Source organism: Zonotrichia albicollis, chromosome Z (genome assembly GCF_047830755.1).
Source record: "Zonotrichia albicollis isolate bZonAlb1 chromosome Z, bZonAlb1.hap1, whole genome shotgun sequence".
Classification (NCBI taxonomy): Eukaryota; Metazoa; Chordata; class Aves; order Passeriformes; family Passerellidae; genus Zonotrichia; species Zonotrichia albicollis.
The window spans coordinates 71,673,363-71,694,333 of record NC_133860.1 but is presented as its reverse complement, the minus strand read 5'-3'; the positions used below and the strand labels follow the sequence as shown (position 1 = coordinate 71,694,333).

The 20,971-nt window shown below is 38.1% G+C and overlaps 1 protein-coding gene across 1 annotated transcript in view; it reads left to right on the top strand.

Annotated features, from left to right (window-relative positions):
- The window catches only part of PGGT1B (protein geranylgeranyltransferase type I subunit beta), a 34,219-nt gene extending 13,986 nt beyond the window's left edge, over positions 1-20,233 (top strand). Inside the window, 7 exon segments of the mRNA XM_005493404.4 lie at positions 5,120-5,271; positions 6,617-6,749; positions 12,296-12,341; positions 14,056-14,240; positions 14,543-14,651; positions 17,729-17,863; positions 17,866-20,233. Coding sequence (XP_005493461.1) covers positions 5,120-5,271; positions 6,617-6,749; positions 12,296-12,341; positions 14,056-14,240; positions 14,543-14,651; positions 17,729-17,863; positions 17,866-17,909 — 804 coding nt within the window. The 3' untranslated portion in view covers positions 17,910-20,233.
- Positions 20,234-20,971: the final 738 nt, after the last annotated feature.

Below are 20,971 nucleotides of genomic sequence, written 5' to 3'. Positions count from 1 at the left end.
GCCCCCTGTGCTGAAGACCCCAGGCCTGAACACAGCATTCCACATGGGGTCTCACCAGAGGAGAGCAGAATCCCCTCCCTGCCCTGCTGCCCACGCTGCTTTGGACACAGCCCAGGGCATGTTTGGCTCTCTGGGCTGTGGCTGCCCAGGGCCAGGTCAGCCTCTCAGCCACCAGCACCCCCAAGCCCTTTGCTCTCCATGACTTCTCTTCTCTCCCAGTCTGTACCCTCCCAGTCTGGGGTTGTCCTGACCTGGGTGTAGCACCTTGCACTTGGTCTTGTTAAATCTCATGAATTTCTCATGACCCACTTCTGGAGCTTGTCCAGGTCCTTTGAGAAAAGTGAATCCCATCTGATGCTGCCAGTGTGTCTGGTGCCATGTAGGCCATCCCACTGTCAAAAAACCACCTAAAATCTTGGCAGTGACACCAGCCAGGGAGGCATGTATTAATAGACTGGGCCTGGATGTTTCTTCCAAAGTGAGTGTCTGCAACTATATTTCCCTTCCTGTGTTGAATCATTCATATTTGACTGCACCTGATACCACCCAGACTTAGGCACGTCTGTTCATCCCTGTTTGTCATGACAATGAGAGCAAATGCTTTGAAGCCCAGTTCAAGAGAGTTCTTCCATGTGAAAAGAAAATGCTTTTAATAAAAGACAGAAATGAGGTTAGCAGAGGCTAGTTTAGTGCTTTCACAGATTTTTTCATCCACTTTTCAGTACAATTTGATTCGCTCTCGAACACAGGATAGAACTACTGTACTTCTTCTGTCCTTCCTGCACACTGGCCTCTACTTTTATTTTCCAGTTATATTGTACCTTTAGCAGCTGTACAGTGTAGTATTTTAAATAGTGCATACTTTTGGAAGCCTTTTTCAAATCCTCCCCAGTGTATGAAGCTAGAAGAGTTTATTCTGGACATAGTTCTGAGATCTTGTAAAGGGCCATAAAGTCAAAAAGTCTGTAAGATTGGCAGAGCATTGTTTTCTCCTCCCAGCACTTTCTGGTGTTTTAATTTAATTCTTGCCTTCCAATAGTAAATGCTTCATGCTGAAATATTATCTTTACTGGAAATATGTTGCTGTCCACTGGTGTCTTAGAATGTGTTGGCCACTGTACATATGAGATAAAGGAGTGGAATCAAGTTACTTGTAGAAATTAGCTACAAGGTCACTATCTCTAGAAAATTGTTTGCACATGGGTGAGGTTTTTATTCAAGCATTGCAGTACTTTCTTCATTGTATCTGCATTTGAAGGATTGTATCTGTTTGATTTATTGGCAGATAAAGGTTTAAAGCATTTCCAGCACTGTTACCTGAAATGTCCTGAAATAATTCAGAAAAAAAAGAGTTAGAAATTCACTGCCATGACTCTGGGATGTGTTTATGGTCAAGTCATTTTTCTTTTTTCATTATTTAAAAGTGTTCTGTTAAGTCTGCCATAAAAAATACTTTCTGAAAAAGTCTGTAAGCATTTTGGATTTGCATGGACATTTGCTATCTATTACATGCCACTACAGTGATTTCATTCTTGAGCTCTTAAGAAAGTGATAGCCAAATCTATTCAGTCAGTAGGGGCCCTTCAAACTAATAGAAAAAAATGAAAGTTATGTTAGCATATCCAGCTTTACTAAATCTCTCAAGAGCAGGTTATTTGGGTTTGATTTGGGAGTTGTGATTTTTTAGCTGTTGCCTTTGAGGTGTTTGACAGCAGTGTGTTTGCATCTTTTTGGGACAAAAGCAAAAGTGAAACAAAACCATATCCACTTCACCAACTCACAGCACAGCCCTCATGAACTGTAGCAGTCTTAACTGTGAATGAATGCTAAGAGTGACTCCTCTAGCTTCACATTCAAAACATGATTGCTTTTAGAATTAGAAAATAATTTTATACTGAAATGGCCCCATATTTTGAAGTGTCTCAGATTTGCTGTTACTGCAGTTTAAACTACCTTTTTAATTTAGGGCTAAACAGCCTCCTCAAAGTTTCAGGTAGGCCTAGGTATTTTCAGTATGTTTAAAGTGTTGTGATTAAATTTTACTATGTTGAAAGCATCGTGAATCAGAATTTTGTTTTCAATAGCTGCAACTTTTATGTAAGATTGTGGTAATTAACATGTCCTTTCACTTCGGGGGAAGAAAGATATCTTTTGTGTTCCTGACACAACATTGTATTTTCTCAAGGCTGCAACACTGATACTGGTGAAAGATGAATAGTTATAAATATTTTGCAGAGTGAATCACAGAAAAGATAACAATAAATAGAATATAAAAGTAAATGTAAGATAAAAATAAGTACTATAAAGACCCAGGTAAGCCTGGGCCAAAATATCTCTGTACTAATATTTTTTATTTTAAGCAGGCATCTCTGTATATTTTAAGGGGTCCTGTGAAACATGGTCTACTGAAAAGTGTCTGTCCATGGCAGGGGAGTTGCAGCTAGATGACCTTAAGGTCCCTTCCAGCCCAGGCCATTTTGTGGTTCCACGAAGTGAGAAACTTAACAAGTCTTGCAGAATAGTTTTGAAACTATTAAAGAGATTACAGAAGCAGAGACACCTTGAATTTAGCCACTAATTATTTGGCAACAGCTAAAATCTTGTACTTTCAATAAACTTAAGAACATGAAAAAGATGCCTCTAGAGCTGAGGCTACCCATGTCCAAGTGAAGACCCCTACCAACTGAACACCTGCAAAATGTGTTGTGAAATACATCAAAGCATGCAAAAGATAGATTGTTAAATAGCTGTTGAGTAGGCATTTATTTAGAAATTAGGTAGCTACATGTGGTATTCACATGCCCTCTGAATGGTGAAAAGCAGAGAAAAGAATTACCAAAACAATTCTTATCTCATTATATCTCATTAGCTGTTCCTGTGTTTTTGGACTTGTGGAATGTGTTGGAAGATTATTTACCTAAAGGGATTGCTTGATTGGATTCTGGTGGACACTGTTTGTGTTAATTAGCCTATCAGTCAAGCTGTGTTGACTGTCTGGTCAGCAGTCAGTCATGAGTTTCTTCAGTTTACTATAGATCTTGTTAGTGTAATACAGTGTAAAATAGTTATAGTATATTATAGTATAATAAAGTAATTATTTAGCCTTCTGATATCGTGGAGTTCTGCGCATCATTCTTCCCTGCATTGAGGAATCTTCATAAATACAAGAACTACACACTTGCATATTTTGAAAGTATAATTATGCTTCTTGGCTGTAACCAGGTGTGTTGGCTTGGTGGACTTAGCACTCAGCACACACCTCTGTGCAAATGTGTCAAAACCGCTTAGCTCTGTGTGTGGATTGGCACCTGGGTGAAGGAACCCTGTCTTGAAAGTGGGACTGTGCCAGTGCTAGTGCATGTTTAGTAGCATTCTTCATTAGTGTTTGAAGAGATCTTGCCCATGCTTCTGCAGGAGAGAGAGTTTCTTGGCTCTGCAGTGGTCACTGGGAATTTTTGGTGGCCGTGAGTTATGTTTTAATAGCTGTTTTAATTGATATAGTAGGGAACACTGTCACATCACTGAGCCAAGTTTAGATGTTTGAAAGCTTCCCCCAGCTTAAATCTTTTAAGTGTTAATTCTTTTAAAAAAGGCTGAGATTGTGAAGAACATGGTGGTAATTCCAACAGAACAGAACTGTTTACTCCATCTCTGAGATCCAAGTAAATCTATTTCCTGTGGGACCTACAGACTAATTCTTACAAAAGGTAAAGTGCATGGAGAACAGACCCTGGCCATACTCCCTTTGTTGTCTTCTCGGAGCATACTCTGCACCAGTGCATTAGCTGAGGTCAATAGAGACCACTTAACAAAAGCAATTTAATGTGTAGGGTAGGAGACAGGGATGGGAGTGGGAGCTGTTGAAATTCATGATGCCTCCTCAAGAGAGGGTCCAGGACTGGAAGAAAGGGAGAGGAGGTGCAGCTCTCAGCACATACACTCCTGTTCTCCTCTGTTACATAGCTTTTTCAGTGTTGCTGAACCCAATTCACCCTGTTTTCTGCCTCCCTTTCCCAATTGTCTCTGGTTCCCTTGTGTGAAAGCAGTCTCTTGCTGTCTAGTGGGTAATAACAATTTTTCTCCCAGTTTCTTACTAGAAGAAAAGCCTTTTGGCTTTGGAAATAAGCGTGACTTGCATGAAAAATACCAATTACACATAACATAACATTAAACTTGGTTTTATACTGCTTTTTCCTTGTGTTTTTAGGATTAATTGCAAAATAAGAATTGCAACTGATTAGGCAATAATGCTAGTAAAATATCATTTAAAAATCTATCTCTAATACTCAGTATTGACATAATTTTATGTGTTTAAAATAGTTATCTTCCAGTTGCTCCAAACTGAACCATCCCAGGTATCCACAGTCATCTTGTTATATGTGGCTTCTGTTTTCATGAAGTAGTACAGTCCAGGATGGGCCCTTAAAATACCATAAAGAAAAGTAGTAGTTTTAGCATAGCTGTATCAATCCCTTTCCCATTTCTATGAGTTGTATTATGGGACTACTCAGCCTTTAACTATAATTTTGCTTCTCAGTGATCCTTGTGAGTCCTTTCCAACTCAGGATATTCTATGTTTCTGTGATTATTTGGTATATAAATACTGTGTTTGGACTCTAATTATTATTTTAAAATAGAGATCAAAGTAGGTAAGTGGCTAATTTGGTATTGCTTCAGTTGACAGAGAGATTACTAATAATCTCTCACACTGCTTTCTCCTTGTAGATCATGATGTTGTAAAATCTCTGCTGAGGGACCTCCAGAGTTAGGTTGTTTAAGAGTGCTTACCCAGCTGCCAGGAAGCTAATCCCAGTGGTGTGTCAGGACAAACTTAGGTGAAGACATCCTCTTTTTTCCTTAATTGTTCCTCAAATGGAGTTCTTGTCAAAGTTTTTTTCTGACCAAGTGTTTACAAGAGCAGCAGAGTTAGGCAGTAACTTAGTTTGATAAGGAAAGCTGAGCAGAGTTTGGTGAGGAAAGCTGGACAGGATATCTTCAGTTTAACCATAATGAGTAAAGGGAAAAGTAATTTGTTTACCTCTTACCTTAAAAAATAATATTTACTGTAGTGTAAGCTCTTGCGATGTTTCAAAATTTCTATTTTTTTCTCCTTTTTTAGGGTCCAGGTATATCTCATCCCTATGATAGTGGGCACATAGCAATGACTTACACAGGACTATCATGTCTGGTTATTCTTGGAGATGATTTAAGTCGAGTAAATAAAGATGCCATACTGGCAGGACTGAGAGCTCTCCAGCTGGAGGATGGAAGGTAAAAGATGCTTTATATGCTGCAACTCCCACTACCCACATGTGGAACGGAATGTAAGAGACATGTTCTTTATAGAAGTAGCTATAATCTTTTTGTTCTATTAGAAAAATAGTTTGATTAGGAGTCACATAAGTCATAGAACACGTGCTGGCTTCTGGAAAATGGTTAAGTCATCAGAGGGTACTAACTGGCTCTTCGAACCAAATGGAGGCTTGCCAAGCAGCAAGTCCTAGAAGAAACAATTAAAGGTTTATTTATTGTCACAGGTAATTCAACCATTTACCTAGTTTTGTATATCATGGAAGCATTTAGGTTGTAAAAGACCTTTGAGATCATGAAGTCCAACTCTTGAACCCAGCGCTGCCAAATCCAGCACTAAACCATGTCCTTAAGTGCCACATGTACATGTCTTTGAAATACCTTCAGGGATGGTGACTCCACCATTTCCCTGGGCAGCCTGTTCCAGTGCTAGACAACCCTTCTGATGAGGAAATTTTTTCTAATACCTAATCTAAACCTCGCCTGGTACAACTTGAAGCCATTTCCTCTGTCCCACATGGGAGAGGAGACCAGCCCCCAACTTGCCACCTTCCAGACAGTTGAGTGATAAGTTGTCCTCTTGGTGTTTTTTTCTCTGTGGCTCCTTCAGCTGCTCCTCATCAAATTTGTGCTCCAAACCTTTCCCAGCTCCACTGCCCTTCCCTGGACACACTCTAGCACCTCAGTGGACTTACTTGTCTTGAGGGGCCAAAACAGAACTCAAATCTTGAGGTGTGGCCTCACCAGTGCCCAGTACAGGGGGAGGGTTACTGCCCTGGTCAAAAATTTTTAAATATTCGTAGAGTTTGGTGCAATTGTAACAGTAACTAATTAAAAACTGATTCACCATTTGTATTAGAAATAGTAGTATGAGCAATTGCCTTTATACATACCTGGGAAACTGGTCCTCAAGTTGCAGTAAGGAAAGAAAGCCTTGTGAGCTATTAGGATTCCTAGGAAGTCAAAGAATTCTGCCTAAAAGAGGTAAAATGGTAAGTCATGTATCTGTATATACTGTAATAGGTTAAAGACTGTAAGTATAAACATCTTGGAATAAATAAGCACTAGTATCATTATGTTGCTGGAAATAGTTACTCAGGCTCCTAAATGTTTAGAGTTCTATGCATTTTCCTTGGCTTAGAATCACATCTTCTAAAACGAAAACCTAGTGTAGCTTTGGGTTATATTTATGAGACTCCTGTAAACTAATCTTTAGAGAAAACACTGTGCAATTCTTTGAACCGCATTTCATATTTTCTGGTGTAACAGGCAAAACAGTGTTTAAAGACAGAAATGTTTCTTTCAGTTTCTGTGCAGTGCTGGAAGGAAGTGAAAATGATATGAGGTTTGTGTACTGTGCTTCCTGCATCTGCTACATGCTCGATAACTGGTCAGGCATGGATATGAAGAAAGCAATAGACTACATTAGAAGAAGTATGGTGAGTGTTCACAAAATGTTGCTTTTTCCTATGCTTTCAGGCTTTAAGCTTTTTTTCTTAACTGTGGCTTAAAAGAAAAATCTGTCCAAACTGTATTACAGTAATTTCTTTTTTTTAATTCCTGCTCTAGCAAGTTGAGAATTACAAAGTACATTGGCTTTTTGCATTTGTATTTTCATTAAAATATGTGTGCTAGCAAGATAATTTTATTTGGTGTGTTTGGTTGCTGCAAATTGTATTAAAAAGCCTCTTTATTTAAAATAATTAAGCAGTTAAAAGCAAGGTTTTGAAAACTAAGGTGTGATGTTTCTGTTTAGAAAAAGTGCAGAAAGCACTTTGGAAAAGCGTACCAATAAAATCCTCATATTTCATTGAGCTATAGTATTGCTTTTTAAAAGATACACGGATTCAAATAAACTAATTGACATGAGTTCATCCTTAAGTCTTTCCAGTCATGCACTTCATAATTTATTTATTCGATACTTGGATTGAAAAAATGTATTCATGAGTACGTACACATTTTTTTCCTGTATCTGTGCAAATTGTCTTCATATTCGATTGGAGTAAAGGAAGTTTCCATTTTTTTTCATGTTGTTTCATTCGTTTAATTGAGTTACATTTTCAAAGACTGAAACGCAATTTTTTAAGGAAGCTGAGCAAGCTTGAAAATTGCAGTTCCTTTAGTGAGAGTAAACACAGGTTAAATTCTTGTGGTCCACAAAGAAGACTCAAATTTATGATGACACACAGCTTCTGTTGTAAATGACTATTTTCAGTAGTTGCTGTCAGCAGCAGGATTGTACAATTTATGTGAGAAACAAGTTTAAAAAAAGACTTTAAAATCTCTTGCTTCAGACCAAATTGTTTTTTATTTGTTGTTTATTTTTAAAGGAGGTATTTGGATGTCTTAGTATTTCTTACTGTACACCTCAAGAAGTTTTCTGGCACACTGCCATAGTCCTGGACAGACAGAGATGATCAAGGCCAGGGCTCAGTCATACAAGGATATGGACCTGCAGTCTGTTCACATCCTAGTAGCACCTTTTATCCCATTTTCCCCTCTGTTTCCCCTTGTTCTTCTCCAGTCTGCTTTGATATTTCTGTTTCTTACCATTGGCCCTTTCCCTTGCCATCCCATAGTAAGTTATGCTTACCCCTGCATTCCCCAGAAAACAGTCCATGATAAGGGAGTTTCTATACAATCCTAGAATCTTCCTCCTCTGCTTCCCATAAGAGCCCTTCTCCCATAGCTGGTAGCTCCCCATAGCTAGCGTGGGTTCTCAGCATGAGAATATCCCTGCTGAGTCCTTTCAGTGGATTTCACCCAAGGACGATGATTTATCCATTCTGCTTCCAGTCTGAGAGAGGAGCTTAGGCTGAGTGCTTGCTCTTACCAATTAGGCAGGGAACATTCTTCATCCTCTGACCATTTCTGGACCTTAATGTTTGCTGAGATCAGTCTTTAGTAAAATAACTTAGCAGAGTCACAGTAGGAGAATCAAGTGTTAAAAAAGAATAGAAAACAAAACCCAAGAGCAAAATCCTCATTGTAGTTCTGTACATCACATTGTCTGTTAGTTGTGAACATTTGAGTGCAGTTTTGATCCCAAAGGAAATGGTGGAACTAGGAAGAGGACAGAGAAAGTTGAGTTGAACTGTGGAAGGTATGAATCAGCTTGTGTAAAAGGAGTATTTCATATACTAGGAGTCTTTATTCTGGAAATTAGATTGTTAACTGGAGTGTGACAGCAATACATAATGTAACAGGCAGCACTGAAAAAATAAATAGAGGGAGAAGCAACTGTTTATTTCTAAGAAAAAACAGACAGCATCAGATGAGGCCATAACAGAGCAGACAAGTGGAGATTTTTTGAAAGTTTAGAGCTTTGAAGTGGTACTGGAGATTTATTGTGTAGGTCTTGAACCAAATTTAAACTTTGTTTCTAGAGCTTAGCATTAATTGTTGGACCTGAAAATTCCAGTCATTATGTTCCTATTGGAAAAAGATACATTTTAAAAAACCTCTAATAATTGAGGCCTTACCATGGCAAGACATCTTGGAAGGCCTCCTACTAATACTTCAGTTCACTGGTAAAGTAGAACTAAGTCTTGCCATGGTCAAAGTTCAGAAGACACTGTGGCTTATGACAAAGATTGTGTCTTTTCCTGGCTAGCTTAATGAGTAACTTAGAGATCCAATAAGCAGTGCTCTTTAGGGAGCAGTCATTCTAGCGAGCAGAAATGTGCAGCAAGACACACTGTATCTTTGTCCAGGTTTACTGTGAACTAGGTTAACTCTACACTGTGTTCCGTGGGACTTCTTTAAACCACTTCTATGCTGTGAATTCACTGCAGAGTTGGCATGCACATGTACACTAGTGTACACTGTGTTTGCTGGGTTTTCACTCCTTGGCCAACCAGTATTTCTGTGAATTAATTCAGTTGCTAGGTGTCTGGCAATCCTGAGAAAAGACACAAAACCTTTGCATCCTGCTTGGTCACATTTAGAGCTGTGAATGTGTCTGAAGAGGTCTCAGACATTCAGGGAGCAGCCCACTGTGAAGATCATTTCACAGCAGTAGTTGTTCTTTCCTTTCATTCATTCATTCATTCATCTCTTTCCACCAATTTCCTTGAGATGTATTTCAGTTCAATGACCTATCGCAGGAGCCAGGTATTTCTTAAAGTTTATCTCATAAATAAACACAACAACTGTGAAATGTGGCATCCAAGAATGTTAGCTTGATTTCTCTCATTAAGATTTTGTAGATGGTGCTAAAACTAACCTATAAAATGGAACAATTAAAAGTAAATTCTCTTTGAGGTTATTTCATTTGCTGCTCCTTGTGTAATTAACTATACAATTAATAACTATAGGCTTTATTGTAAATGCTTATTCCTATTTTGCTGTCACAATGCCACAATGTCACCTCATTCTGTCACTCTCTTTAGTTGTAGACAAAAAGGGATTTCATTGCTCAGCACCAAACTGCTTTTACAGAAGGGTGTGGTTTTGATTTACTATTGTATGTCACTCGTGTGCACCTAGATGAAACACATGACAGTTAACAGAACTTCTTTCAGTTTTTCAGATTGCCATACATGTGAAGTACAACTCATCTGGATTGAGAGTAATGTAACTGGTTGACCGCAGTACTGTTTGTAATAAGCTTTGGAATTTGATACCTTTAGTGATGCGGTATAAGGATTGTGACATGCAATTCAATACAGCTGAATGACGGAGTGCATTTGTTTAGTTAGGCATTTCAAGAACAGCAGGAGATTGAAACATAAACCATGTTTAAAATGTTAAAATAATTGAATCTTCATACAGAATAGATAGCCTTCTTGTTGTAATTCGACTAAAAAAGTGTTTATACAATGCTGATCACAAAAATAATTCTAGGCCAGTAAAATTGTCAGATTTCAACACACAATTTTTAGCAGTGTAGATTGACTCTTGTCTTTCACATTCAAAACTTCGATATATCACTAATCAAAAGACAACAAATACTAAGATGCTGAGATTTTGAATGACTTACAGAGGCTCAATAACACTGTTCTTTGCAACAGCGCTTTTTTTTTAATAGAGATTTTGCAAGAAGCTTTAAAAATATCAGCTGCTGCTTCTAGTATAGTCTTCCTCAAATGTGCTTGTATTGGTCTGTTGATATAGTTAAGCTGGTTGTAAAACTTGTAGACTTTGCAGTGAAGATTTTACCAAACTGAATTTACACATTTCCTGAGGATAGTATTTAATTATACAGTTGTCATGTTGCAGTAATCAAGAGCTCCTTTTGCATATGATTTCTGGAGTCTTTTCAAAAGGACCAAGAAATGAAAGTATTCCCTAGCTCTTTAAGGCACACAAGTCCCCAGAGAGCAGCTGCTGTCTGTAAATAAATAGGTGTCAGTTTGCCGAGGGTCAGCTACTGTCTGTTAGAGTTTAAAGCTAATTGTACAGCACAACATAGTAGTGTTTGGGATGCACACTTAACAGCTTTTCTCCAGAGCTAATTACTTTGTCATACATAAAGCAAACCACCTCCTCCTAAAATTGCTGTTTGTAGAGTTATTTAGCTTTGCCAGCATAGCTTTGCTAATCAGCTTGCCTTTTCTTAGCAATTAATGCATCTGTGGAGTGTGGTAGCACATTTGTATTGCATTCTCAAAAGGCAGTGAAAAAGGAAGAGTTCACACTGTGTGCTTTAACATTCAGAAGTTCATAGAGGTTACTAAAATTTACTCATTCAAACCTGAGAAATCAAGCTGCAGCTTGAAGTGTATGTATTAGATATTAGTATTTTCAGTTGCTTCAGCTTTCAGCAACAATTCAAAACTAGGAATACCGTTTTAGTGTAGCTTCTGTGTCTTCTTCTGTTTACTTTTTTCTTCTCAATGTCAGCTTTAAAAGCAGATGCACAAAATAATCCTTAGGTAGTTCCTAGAGATACAATAGTCCTGTAGCCATTCTTTGATTAGGACTATGGGAGTCATTATTGGTTTGTCAAGGTGTCCTGTATCTACTAGCCACTGTTTCAGAGAAAATGTGAGAAATTCACAGTCAGCACCTGGAGGATGTGGGAGAAGGATTTTTAGTGCTTTGTGTCTGATCAGATCCAATCATTAATTGAGCAGTTGATGTAGAATACGTAGGGCCGATATAATTTAACTTCAAGAGTTACACCTCATTTTTCCTACTAAGCAATTTGGTATTTGTTCAGAGATAATTCATTAGGTATCCTATGAACTCTTGTAAAATAAATATTTGCTATTTTATGAATAATTTCTTACATGGTCTTTTGTTTCTTTTCAAGTAAAATGATTTAATGGATTTTTAGGGAAGAAAGATTATTATTCTTACATATACATGTGTCCATAGATTGCTCATGATAGACATGAACTATGATATTCTTGGTGCTTTGTCAGACTTGAGTTTCCCCTTCTGTTGCGCTTAACAGAGTGATTTTTCAGCACTGTAATGGTATTTTTTAACAGTAATATTTTATAGGCCAATTTAAGTTTATTCCAATGGATGTTATAATTTTCTTCTTGCTTCTTGTTCCCTTCTCATTTTTTTTAAAGCCTGATGTACTTGATTCTTACTAAAGAATTGCTTGGATTTGAGTATTCTACACACAGTAGTACTTTGCATTTTGCCTCTTTTTTAATGTTAAATTGCTCTTGGATTAGAGACAGATTAAGTTATCTATTTAATTCTGTTTTGTTTTGATTACATAGCCTTTTTTTTTCTTTTTATACCTGCATTACATGATTGTTTTCTTTGTTGCTTACCCTTTTTCAGGTTTCTGACTTGTGTCACAACTAAAATTAACTCGATGAAAGTCATAAAAACTTCCTGCATTGAAAAAGAGCTGATTTGTTAACTGTGTTGTGGCAAGAATTTTTGGAGGTTCAGAATTTAATGAGGTTAAATCATGGCAATGATCTGATGATAATTTTGCTGGTAAACTAAGAAATTGCAATGTCTGTCAAAGTGCTGTGGTTCTAAATTAACTGCTTTCTGGGATTTTTTTTTTCTTCAGTCTTATGATAATGGCCTGGCACAGGGAGCTGGACTGGAATCTCATGGTAAGAATGTCAAAGTGCTCTACACTTTTCAGAGTGGTATTGAAAGTGCTGTAGCAGGTGCAGGGTATGCCATACCTTTCCTTCCTTTCTGAGGAAGCTGTGTGAGGAGGAGCAAATCTAAAACATGTCTCCAAATATCACTTCTTCCTTTAGATCTAGCTTAATATCTGAACAGACAGGCTTTTTTTAATCACTCCCAGCAATCTTATGAGTGTTTTTGTTGAAATCTTATCTCGTGTTTTGTTGAAAGGTGTTGCTTTTAGTTCTCAGCTGTTGCTGACAGAGCAAACTTTTTCCATGTGTCATTGTTACTCTGAGGATTTTATCTGCAAGAGATTTTGTGCCATGTAGCTGACTGTTTCCAATTTCAACAGCTTTGGTAAAACATAGAAGCATTTCCTCTGATAGATACAGCATCTGTTGTGGGTTCAAATCTTGAAGCAGCAGTTAATTTTTGTAAAGAGTTGCTAGATCTGAAGATAGGAATCCCCAATAGACTGCTATTTTTAGGCAAAATGTTTCTGTGCCATGAAGTAGCAGTCTGATTGTGACAGAGGAGTTTTTGGCTTTTAGGTGACTCATACTAAATCTAGTGCTGTAGTCTGTTGGACTGATTTGTCCAAGGTTAGACTTGATGATCTTGGAGGTCTTTTCCAACCTAAATGATTCTATGATCCTATCAAACATTTACCCTTAGTATTGAGCTTTGATAGGATTTTGTCTGTTTCCTTCTTACTGCATCAATAAAGCTGAAAAATTTAAATTATACCCCTAGATATTAAAACAATTGGTTAATTAACTTTCTGTAAACTGTTAGTGATAACAAATAGCAATACTTCAGCACTGTATTTCAGCATCAGAGTGAAAATAATCTTAAATATCCTGGGGTCTTCAAGCACCAGGATATTGTAAGGAACTTTGGGGCCCAAGTCTCCTGTCAGCAGCTTGCTTATGTTCTTTCCCAGACTCTGATTTTATCATATCAGGTATTAGACTCAAAATGAACTTGGATGGGCTTTAAAAAGTGGTGGCTGGGCTACAGAAAGATCATACGTTCATCTTTTTTACCATACAGTTTCCTTGACAGCAAAAAGATCCTTAGAAACACAATTTGTATGTATTACAATCACAAGAGTCCAGGAGTATTTTCACCATAAGTGCACACGTTGTTTGGGGCTTTTTTAATAATTTTAGTTCGATTTTTTTTTTCTCCTTCTGCTCTCTGGACACTTCTGTCTGTTTATATCCTCTGGGGGATTGTGTCTGAGGCTGGCTTTGGCATCTCTGCTTCAGTCTGATGGCTGGCATTCCAATAGCTTTCTTTTTTAAGTTACAAGTGAAGAAATATTTCTGTTGCAATTCCTTTTACTTGTTTCTGGACTGCTGTGTAGTGTAAATTGCACAGCATTGTGAAAAGAAACAGCTTTAAGAAAATGAACTGGTTTATTTCTACAAGAGCTGGGTTGAGGGAGTTCCTGAGTTCCCCCCTCCCCCCCACCTTTGACATACCCGCTGAACTTGAGTGTTCTTATTTATTTGGATTTTAGACTCAAAATTAACTCTTCCATACTTTTAAAAATCCATTGATTTCATTGCTAGTAGCTTAGTTAAAGTTCTGACTGAGGTCATACAGGCTTCAGCAAATCTGTGTATCAAAGCATAGCAAACCCTGCTTTCTCTTCACAGAAGCAAACCCTTCTCTTCTCTTCTGTAGGGGGCTCTACATTTTGTGGTATTGCATCACTGTGTTTGATGGGCAAACTGGAGGAAGTTTTTTCAGAAAAAGAACTGAACAGAATAAGAAGATGGTGTATAATGAGGCAACAGAATGGCTACCATGGACGACCCAACAAACCTGTAGACACTTGCTATTCCTTTTGGGTGGGAGCAACATTGAAGGTAGTGTACAAGTGTAGGGATAGCTATTGACTTGTTTTGATTTCTTTAAGCACTGTTTTCTTTGCTTGAAAGCATTAGATATTTGACACAAGTGCACCAATATGCACCCATGGCTATAAATGTCTTTCATCTTGTAAAAAATGCAGGAAATGGAGGTTTACCAGATTAGTGCTGTGCTGCTACTGCTTATCTCAAAAATAGGCACTATATTCTAGTGTTAAAAATATACTAACACTTAGTTAAGACGTAGTGTTAAAAGTTACTAAGACTTATATTACTGTTACAATCTAATTTCTTTTCAGCTCTTGAACATATTCCAATATACAAATTTTGAGAAAAACCGAAATTACATCCTGTCAACTCAAGATCGCCTTGTTGGTGGATTCGCCAAGTGGCCCGACAGCCATCCAGGTAAAATAACTTCTCAAAATTGCAATGAGTATGTTCTAAGTAAGAAATAAACTCCAGCAGCCAGACATCTGAGAGGTGTAAGGGAAAACATACCCTTCCAAAAAAACCCCAGAAAAACAAAGAAAACCAACCAACGAAAACCAAAACAAAACTCAAAATATAAAGACATTTTCATTCTTGAAGTGGAAAGAGGGAGATGAAATTTGTCCTTGTTCAGCCACAAAGGAAGTGAATCTTGTTTAGATTACTGTTAAAAGAGTATCACTGTCTATTTAGTATGTGTTTAACTGTTCTGCTTAAAGGATATATTGTGTTGTAGGAATCTCTGTAAATTGTGGTTAATATATCGAAATATTTGTTTCTTTAGAAAATTAATAATTCAAGCTTATTCCGAAGTCATTGATATAAGTAAAAAGAGTCAAAGTTTTTGCAGTTATGTACTATGATTTACAGATTGTGTTTATACAAGTATGTCTGGCACTTCTTATGCTTTCAGAAGTGGATTATTTGAAGTAGTAAAAAATACTCAAAAAGGTGCTAAAATATTTTAATTTTAAAAGTTGTTAGAATTCAATTAAGGTATTGCAAGTTTCTGAAAACAAAACTTGTGCCAGTAGGTTTTCAGTGCCCTCTGTTAACTGGCTTTTATGACAAGGTTGTCCCCCCAGCTGACCAAGGGAAGCCATTTGATGTAATCTAAGGCTTTCAGTAGTGTCCCTTCCAAGATCCTTCTGGACAAACTGTCCAGTACATGGCACCTTGAGTGCCAGGGACATTTTTGGGTGCCGCAACACAAAAAAGGCACTGAGCTGTTAGAGAGTGTCTAAAGGAGGGCCATGAGGATGGTGAAGGGCCTTGGGGTGAAGCCATGTGAGGAGTGGCCGAGGTCCCTTGGTCTGTTCAGCCTGGAGGAGGCTGAGGTGGGACCTCACTGCAGGTGCAGCTTCCTTGTGAGGCAAAGAGGAGGGGCAGGCACTGATCTCTGCTCTGCTGTGACAGTGACAGGACACAAAGGAGTGGCCTGAAGTTGCATTAGGGGAGGTTTAGTTTGGATATTAGGAGAAGGTTCTTCACCCAGAGGGTGGTTGGGCACTGGAACAGGCTTTTCAGGAAAGTGCTCATAGCACCAACCTGTGAGAGTTCAAGAAAGTTTTGGGCAATGCTCTCAAGCATGTGCTGTAACTCTTGGGATGTCCTGAGCAGAGCCAGGAGTCAGATTTTGATTGCCTTTGTCCCTCCCCACAAAGTTAGTGCAGTCCTGATACAAAGAAAGACTATAAATGCAACATTGCAAAGATTGCTTCTGTGTTTTCATTGTTATAGTTACATAACTAAGCTTCCTGCAAGCTCTGTCTCATATCTGAAAGGCAAGTTGTCTTTTGATATAAAGGTTCCTAAGACTTAATCAGAATTAGATTTTAATTTCTGGGGCTCCTACTTTATAAAAGCTCTGTTTAAATTTGGGAACTCAAACTGTATTTACTGTGCAATAATGTTTTTAAGAAGACTAGAAGAAATTTCAGAATACAGTCAACTGCTGGTGATAATCTATGTGTGACATGGACTTTCAATGTTAGCAAGTAACTCTTTCCAGCTGATTATTCAGGAAAATAATATTTTGTAGTCTTGCTGTTCCCATGCTAACAGACGTCAAAATATTGTTGGTTGTGGAGGCCACTAGCATTATTTAACAAAGAACTGATGGGATAAGAAGAAATAGCCTCAAGTTACACTAGAAGAGATGTAGATTGAATAGTAGGAAACATCTTCCCCAGAAGGGTTCTGAAACATTGGAACAGGCTACTTGAAGTGTTTGAGTCACCATCCCTGGAGATACAATATGACACTTAAGGGCAGGGTTTTGTGCTGGTCTTGGCAATGTTAAGGATTGGATTTTGATCTTAGAGGTCTTTCCAGCCAAAATGATTCTGTGATCATTTTAGTGAGATACTAAATTATTGACACCTACAGAGAGTGCTACATGTTGAGCTTTTTCAAGGAGCGCATGAAATTCCCATAGTCTTTCTACCTTTCACCTCTGATTTCATGGGCAGATAATCCAATCTGATAGCTTGCTGCTACCCAGAGGAGGCAGACTCAGTGAGCTGCAGCCCTGGTGTAAAGTGGACATCAGGAGCAGCATGGAACAGGAGACAGTATCCCATTTTGGTGGCAGCCATCTCTTGATCAAGCTGCATGAATTCCTATCCTTAGGATAATCTCTATCCTTAGGAAAATAGGAAGCTAGGGAAAGTAATGCCTTCTTCAATTTCTTTAAGTCTTGCTGTTGGCAGCTATTTGCACTAATTTTGCCGTTTCAATAGTTAGCTGCTCATAAAGTAACCAGCCAAAAGTGCTTGCAAGAAAAAAATAATTCTTTCTGGACTGGTTATTTTTGGATATTTAAATTCTTTTGCTTTTTGGCTGTGGCACTCAGAAAAATGTAGTGCACAAGGTGTTATAAAAGAAATGTGGACTTTAGTTCATGCTGGTAACTCTGGGCAGAAATGTTTTCCTTCCATCGAAACTCAAGTTTAAATTACGGCTGTGGTATTCACATGCCCTCTGAACACAAGGGGAGACATAATTCTCTCTCTCAGTTTTTTTTCCTGGAGAAGCACAGAGGGAAAACAATTCCTATCTCATTTGCTGCTTCTGTTGTTTTGCAGACATGTGGAATGTGTTGGAAGATTATTTATCTGCAGGAATTTGATGATTGGATTCTGGTGATGGTGTTTTGATTCATTGACCAGTTGAGTCCGTGTCTTTGTGTTGGGACTGTCGGCTGACAGTCATGAGTTTTCAGTTTAGAAATTAGAAGTAAGGATGATATGGTATGGTACATATCTCTTTAATGCAGTATAGTATAATAAAGTAATCAGTTAGCCTTCTGAATCAATGGAGTCGGATGCATCATTCTTCCCTGAGGAGGGGGATTGCCTGCTGATCCAGTATATGGCACCTGATTATTTGTTTTCCTTGGTTGTAATTACTCAGAGGTGTTTGAATATGGGTTGAATATTGGCTGTTACAGCCTGAATTTTTTTTTTTTTTTTCCTTTTCTGTCTTTCTTTCAGATGCTTTACATGCCTACTTTGGGATCTGTGGTTTGTCATTAATTGGAGAATCTGGTATTTGCAAAGTTCATCCCGCCCTAAATGTAAGCACAAGAGCATCAGAGCGTCTTCACCACCTTCATCAGATCTGGAAAACACGGACTTTAAACAGCGTTCAGATGACACACACCTCTCTACATGACTGATTTAGACTTGAATTTAGTTCTGGTAGCATAATTGTAGCCCAGGGTTAAAAGCCATGTATAACCAATGTGCTCTTTTAAGTGCTGGAGTCATACAATCAGATCTGTGTTGCTGGCATCACTTTGATAGGGAGTTGCCTTCAGCAGGTTATTCTGCATTGTGAAATGGGGAATATTTTGATTATATAGAAGTTTGTCACCGCAGACTGTAAATGGCTTTTCAGATGGCTTTACTTCTAAGAAATCCCTTGAGGCATTTAAACTTCATTTTAATTTTATTTTTTTAAATTTGTGCATACTGTGTCAAAATATATAATGGGGAAGTATTTTCAAAATTGTTTACATATCATACAGTATAGCACAGAATGTTGAAGTTCTTTATAATCTTACTGTTTTACATATTTTTGAGTAGAGAATCTCTCATATTAAGTCTCAGTTAAAAATTACCTATTATCATCAACTTTCAGATTCCATAAACTTTGTTTTTCACAAACAAATTAATTAAATACAAATAAAATTATTTTATTCAATATACTGGACTTTTAAGGTTGTGTGGCCTTACTAAATGGATCTCATAATTCTTCTGAGTAGGTTTTACACAGATGCAGTGGATTGTTAGCCAGACAGAGTTTTCATCTGAAATAGTTTCTTCATGTGAAGTTCACTAAGAGTGTGGCATATTGATGTGCATCAATAAGAGATATTCAGCCCAGTCTTTTGGAGGCATACCTGTATGCAAGAGTAGCATTAGAACCTGCTTCCAAAGACAAACCTTTGCAATACATTGAAGTTGTTTGAATTAGAGTAATGATGAACATTCTCAGCTTCTTTAGTGCTTTACTAGTGCCTTACTTTGTATGCTTGAAGTGCTGTTCAGAGTTGAAGGAAGTAACTTTGCAGCTGGTGTGTTTGTGGCAGGTCAGTTTGTGCATTCAGTAGACACCACATCTTTCAACTTGCCAGTCATTAACAGCACTTTTTTTTTCTTAAAGGTTCCAAAGATAACTGAAGACTTCCTAAGACAGATTAGGTGCACCATTTGCCACTGCTGTGCCCAAAGAAACAGGATGTAGATCTTTTTGGCTAGCAAAAAGAGCTTTGGGGATAAACATGATTCCTGTTTTGCAATGCAGGGCAAGTGGAAAGGGTAGTGTAGTTGTACCCTTAGCACACATGTCAGAGAGGTCCAGTAGGTATCTTTAGGCTACCAGAACAATCCCCTTGTCCAAACCTGTAGCAGCCTTCCTACCTAAATAGATAGGTTTTATTTCTGTAGCAGATTTATTTTCATGGCAGCATTGGGAGCATGACTAGTGATAGTTGTCTGCTTAGAAAAGGAGAGGACGAGTGGGGTAGGGTGTGTGTGATCCAGACATGTCCCAGTAGACACTTTACTTGGAGGAGGAGAGACGCAGCAGTTGTAAAAACTGGGAAGTCTGGAACCAAGAGAACTGTGAGGCCAGTACTGGAGAGGGGGAATGAGGTGCTTGAGTAGGACTGTTGCGGAGTGAGAGAAATGAAAACTGGGAGATACTAAGGCTGGAGGCACCAGTGAAATATATGGAGTAGTAATGGATCCAAACTGGTGGAAAGGATTTGAGCTGTGTCGGGTAAGACTGGGGAGCAAAAGAAAGGTACTGACTCAAGGAACATGAAGGAGTTAAGGAGCAAAGATAGAGTTTGGGAGTTGGTTTTACTGACCACATGCTGACATGAACAAAAATCCAGCCACAAGTAAAAAGAACTAGCAAGATACCTGAAAGAGAGTATCTCCCAGGCAGGGGGCTCACTACTGCAGTTCCTGTGGGAATCCCATTTTCCTGAATAGGCTTAATGGGGTGTTGGTCAGCAAAGGCTGAAGTAGCTTCCCTGAGCAGAAGTCTCTAAGGTCATAGGTGTCTACCTAGAAAAAAACCCATTTAAAACCAAACAATAAAAATCTTGAAGTAAAAATTGATCAAAAAAGCATGGTATTTTCTTGTCTTTGCATCAGAGTTGACTTCATGGTAGGATAGGATGAATTTCTGGTGTAGTTACATTGAAAGTGAAATGTAATTTTAGCTATCCATCCCCACCACTGCTTCTTTGCCTTGCCGGTGAACCATCTTTGAGTTTTTTAGCTTTTACCACATACCCTGGTAGAGGGAGTAGCTTTGAGTTTCAGAAGAGTTGAATAAAGTATTCTGAGTCTCTGCTGGGAAACATCAAAATATTTGTTCTTACTTAGCTTAGTGCAAAATGATGTATTTTACTATGGTGAGGCAAATCCATACTTGCAAAATCCTGAGCTATGGTTCCTGAGTTGTCCTGTGTGTGACCACATTCTCATCTGTGAGGGACATCGGGGTCCCTCAGCAGAAAATATGGGGGTAACAGTGAAAAATCATACAATGTGAATAAGAAAAATTCTCATGGAAAGTAATTTAACAGTTTTCTGTCTCAAAAAACAGGTAAAGTTTCTTGCTATGTTTTCTGTAAGCTACCTTGGGTTCTTTATATGGCTTTTACATTTCTTATCTCCTTGGCCCCCAGTTATTCTATAACATCTTTTCAGGCTGCCTGTTGACTGCAGAGCTGGCCTTTCCTAAAGGTTGCATAAGGTGTATTTGTTTCTCATTAACCCAAAGTTTGATGAAGGCAGCAAAATACCTATGCTTTCATCTCACACTGCGTATCTAATTACTTTAATTCTTTTGAAATCTTTAATCTTTTTTAAGTTGATAAAAATCAGTACTAATAACCAACTCTGCATATAGGATTTGCCATTCTGAATGTCCCAGTTTATGTCAGGCAAACAAATTATGAACATTGAATGTTCCTGTAGCAGACATCTGGATTCTGACTGTATTGAATTGTCTCTCTGATTTTTGTGGTTTATTGTGTCTTTTGACTAGAAAAATGTTAAATGAGAAATCAGTGGACAAGAGTTTCGCAGAAGTCCATAACCTAAAATCACTTTTAAAGGGGATACATCAAAATAGAGCTAAAACTTAAATGTGAAGTTTAAATGTAGCTAGAAAAAGTAAACCATGTGATTATTACCTACCTCTAATAATTTTGT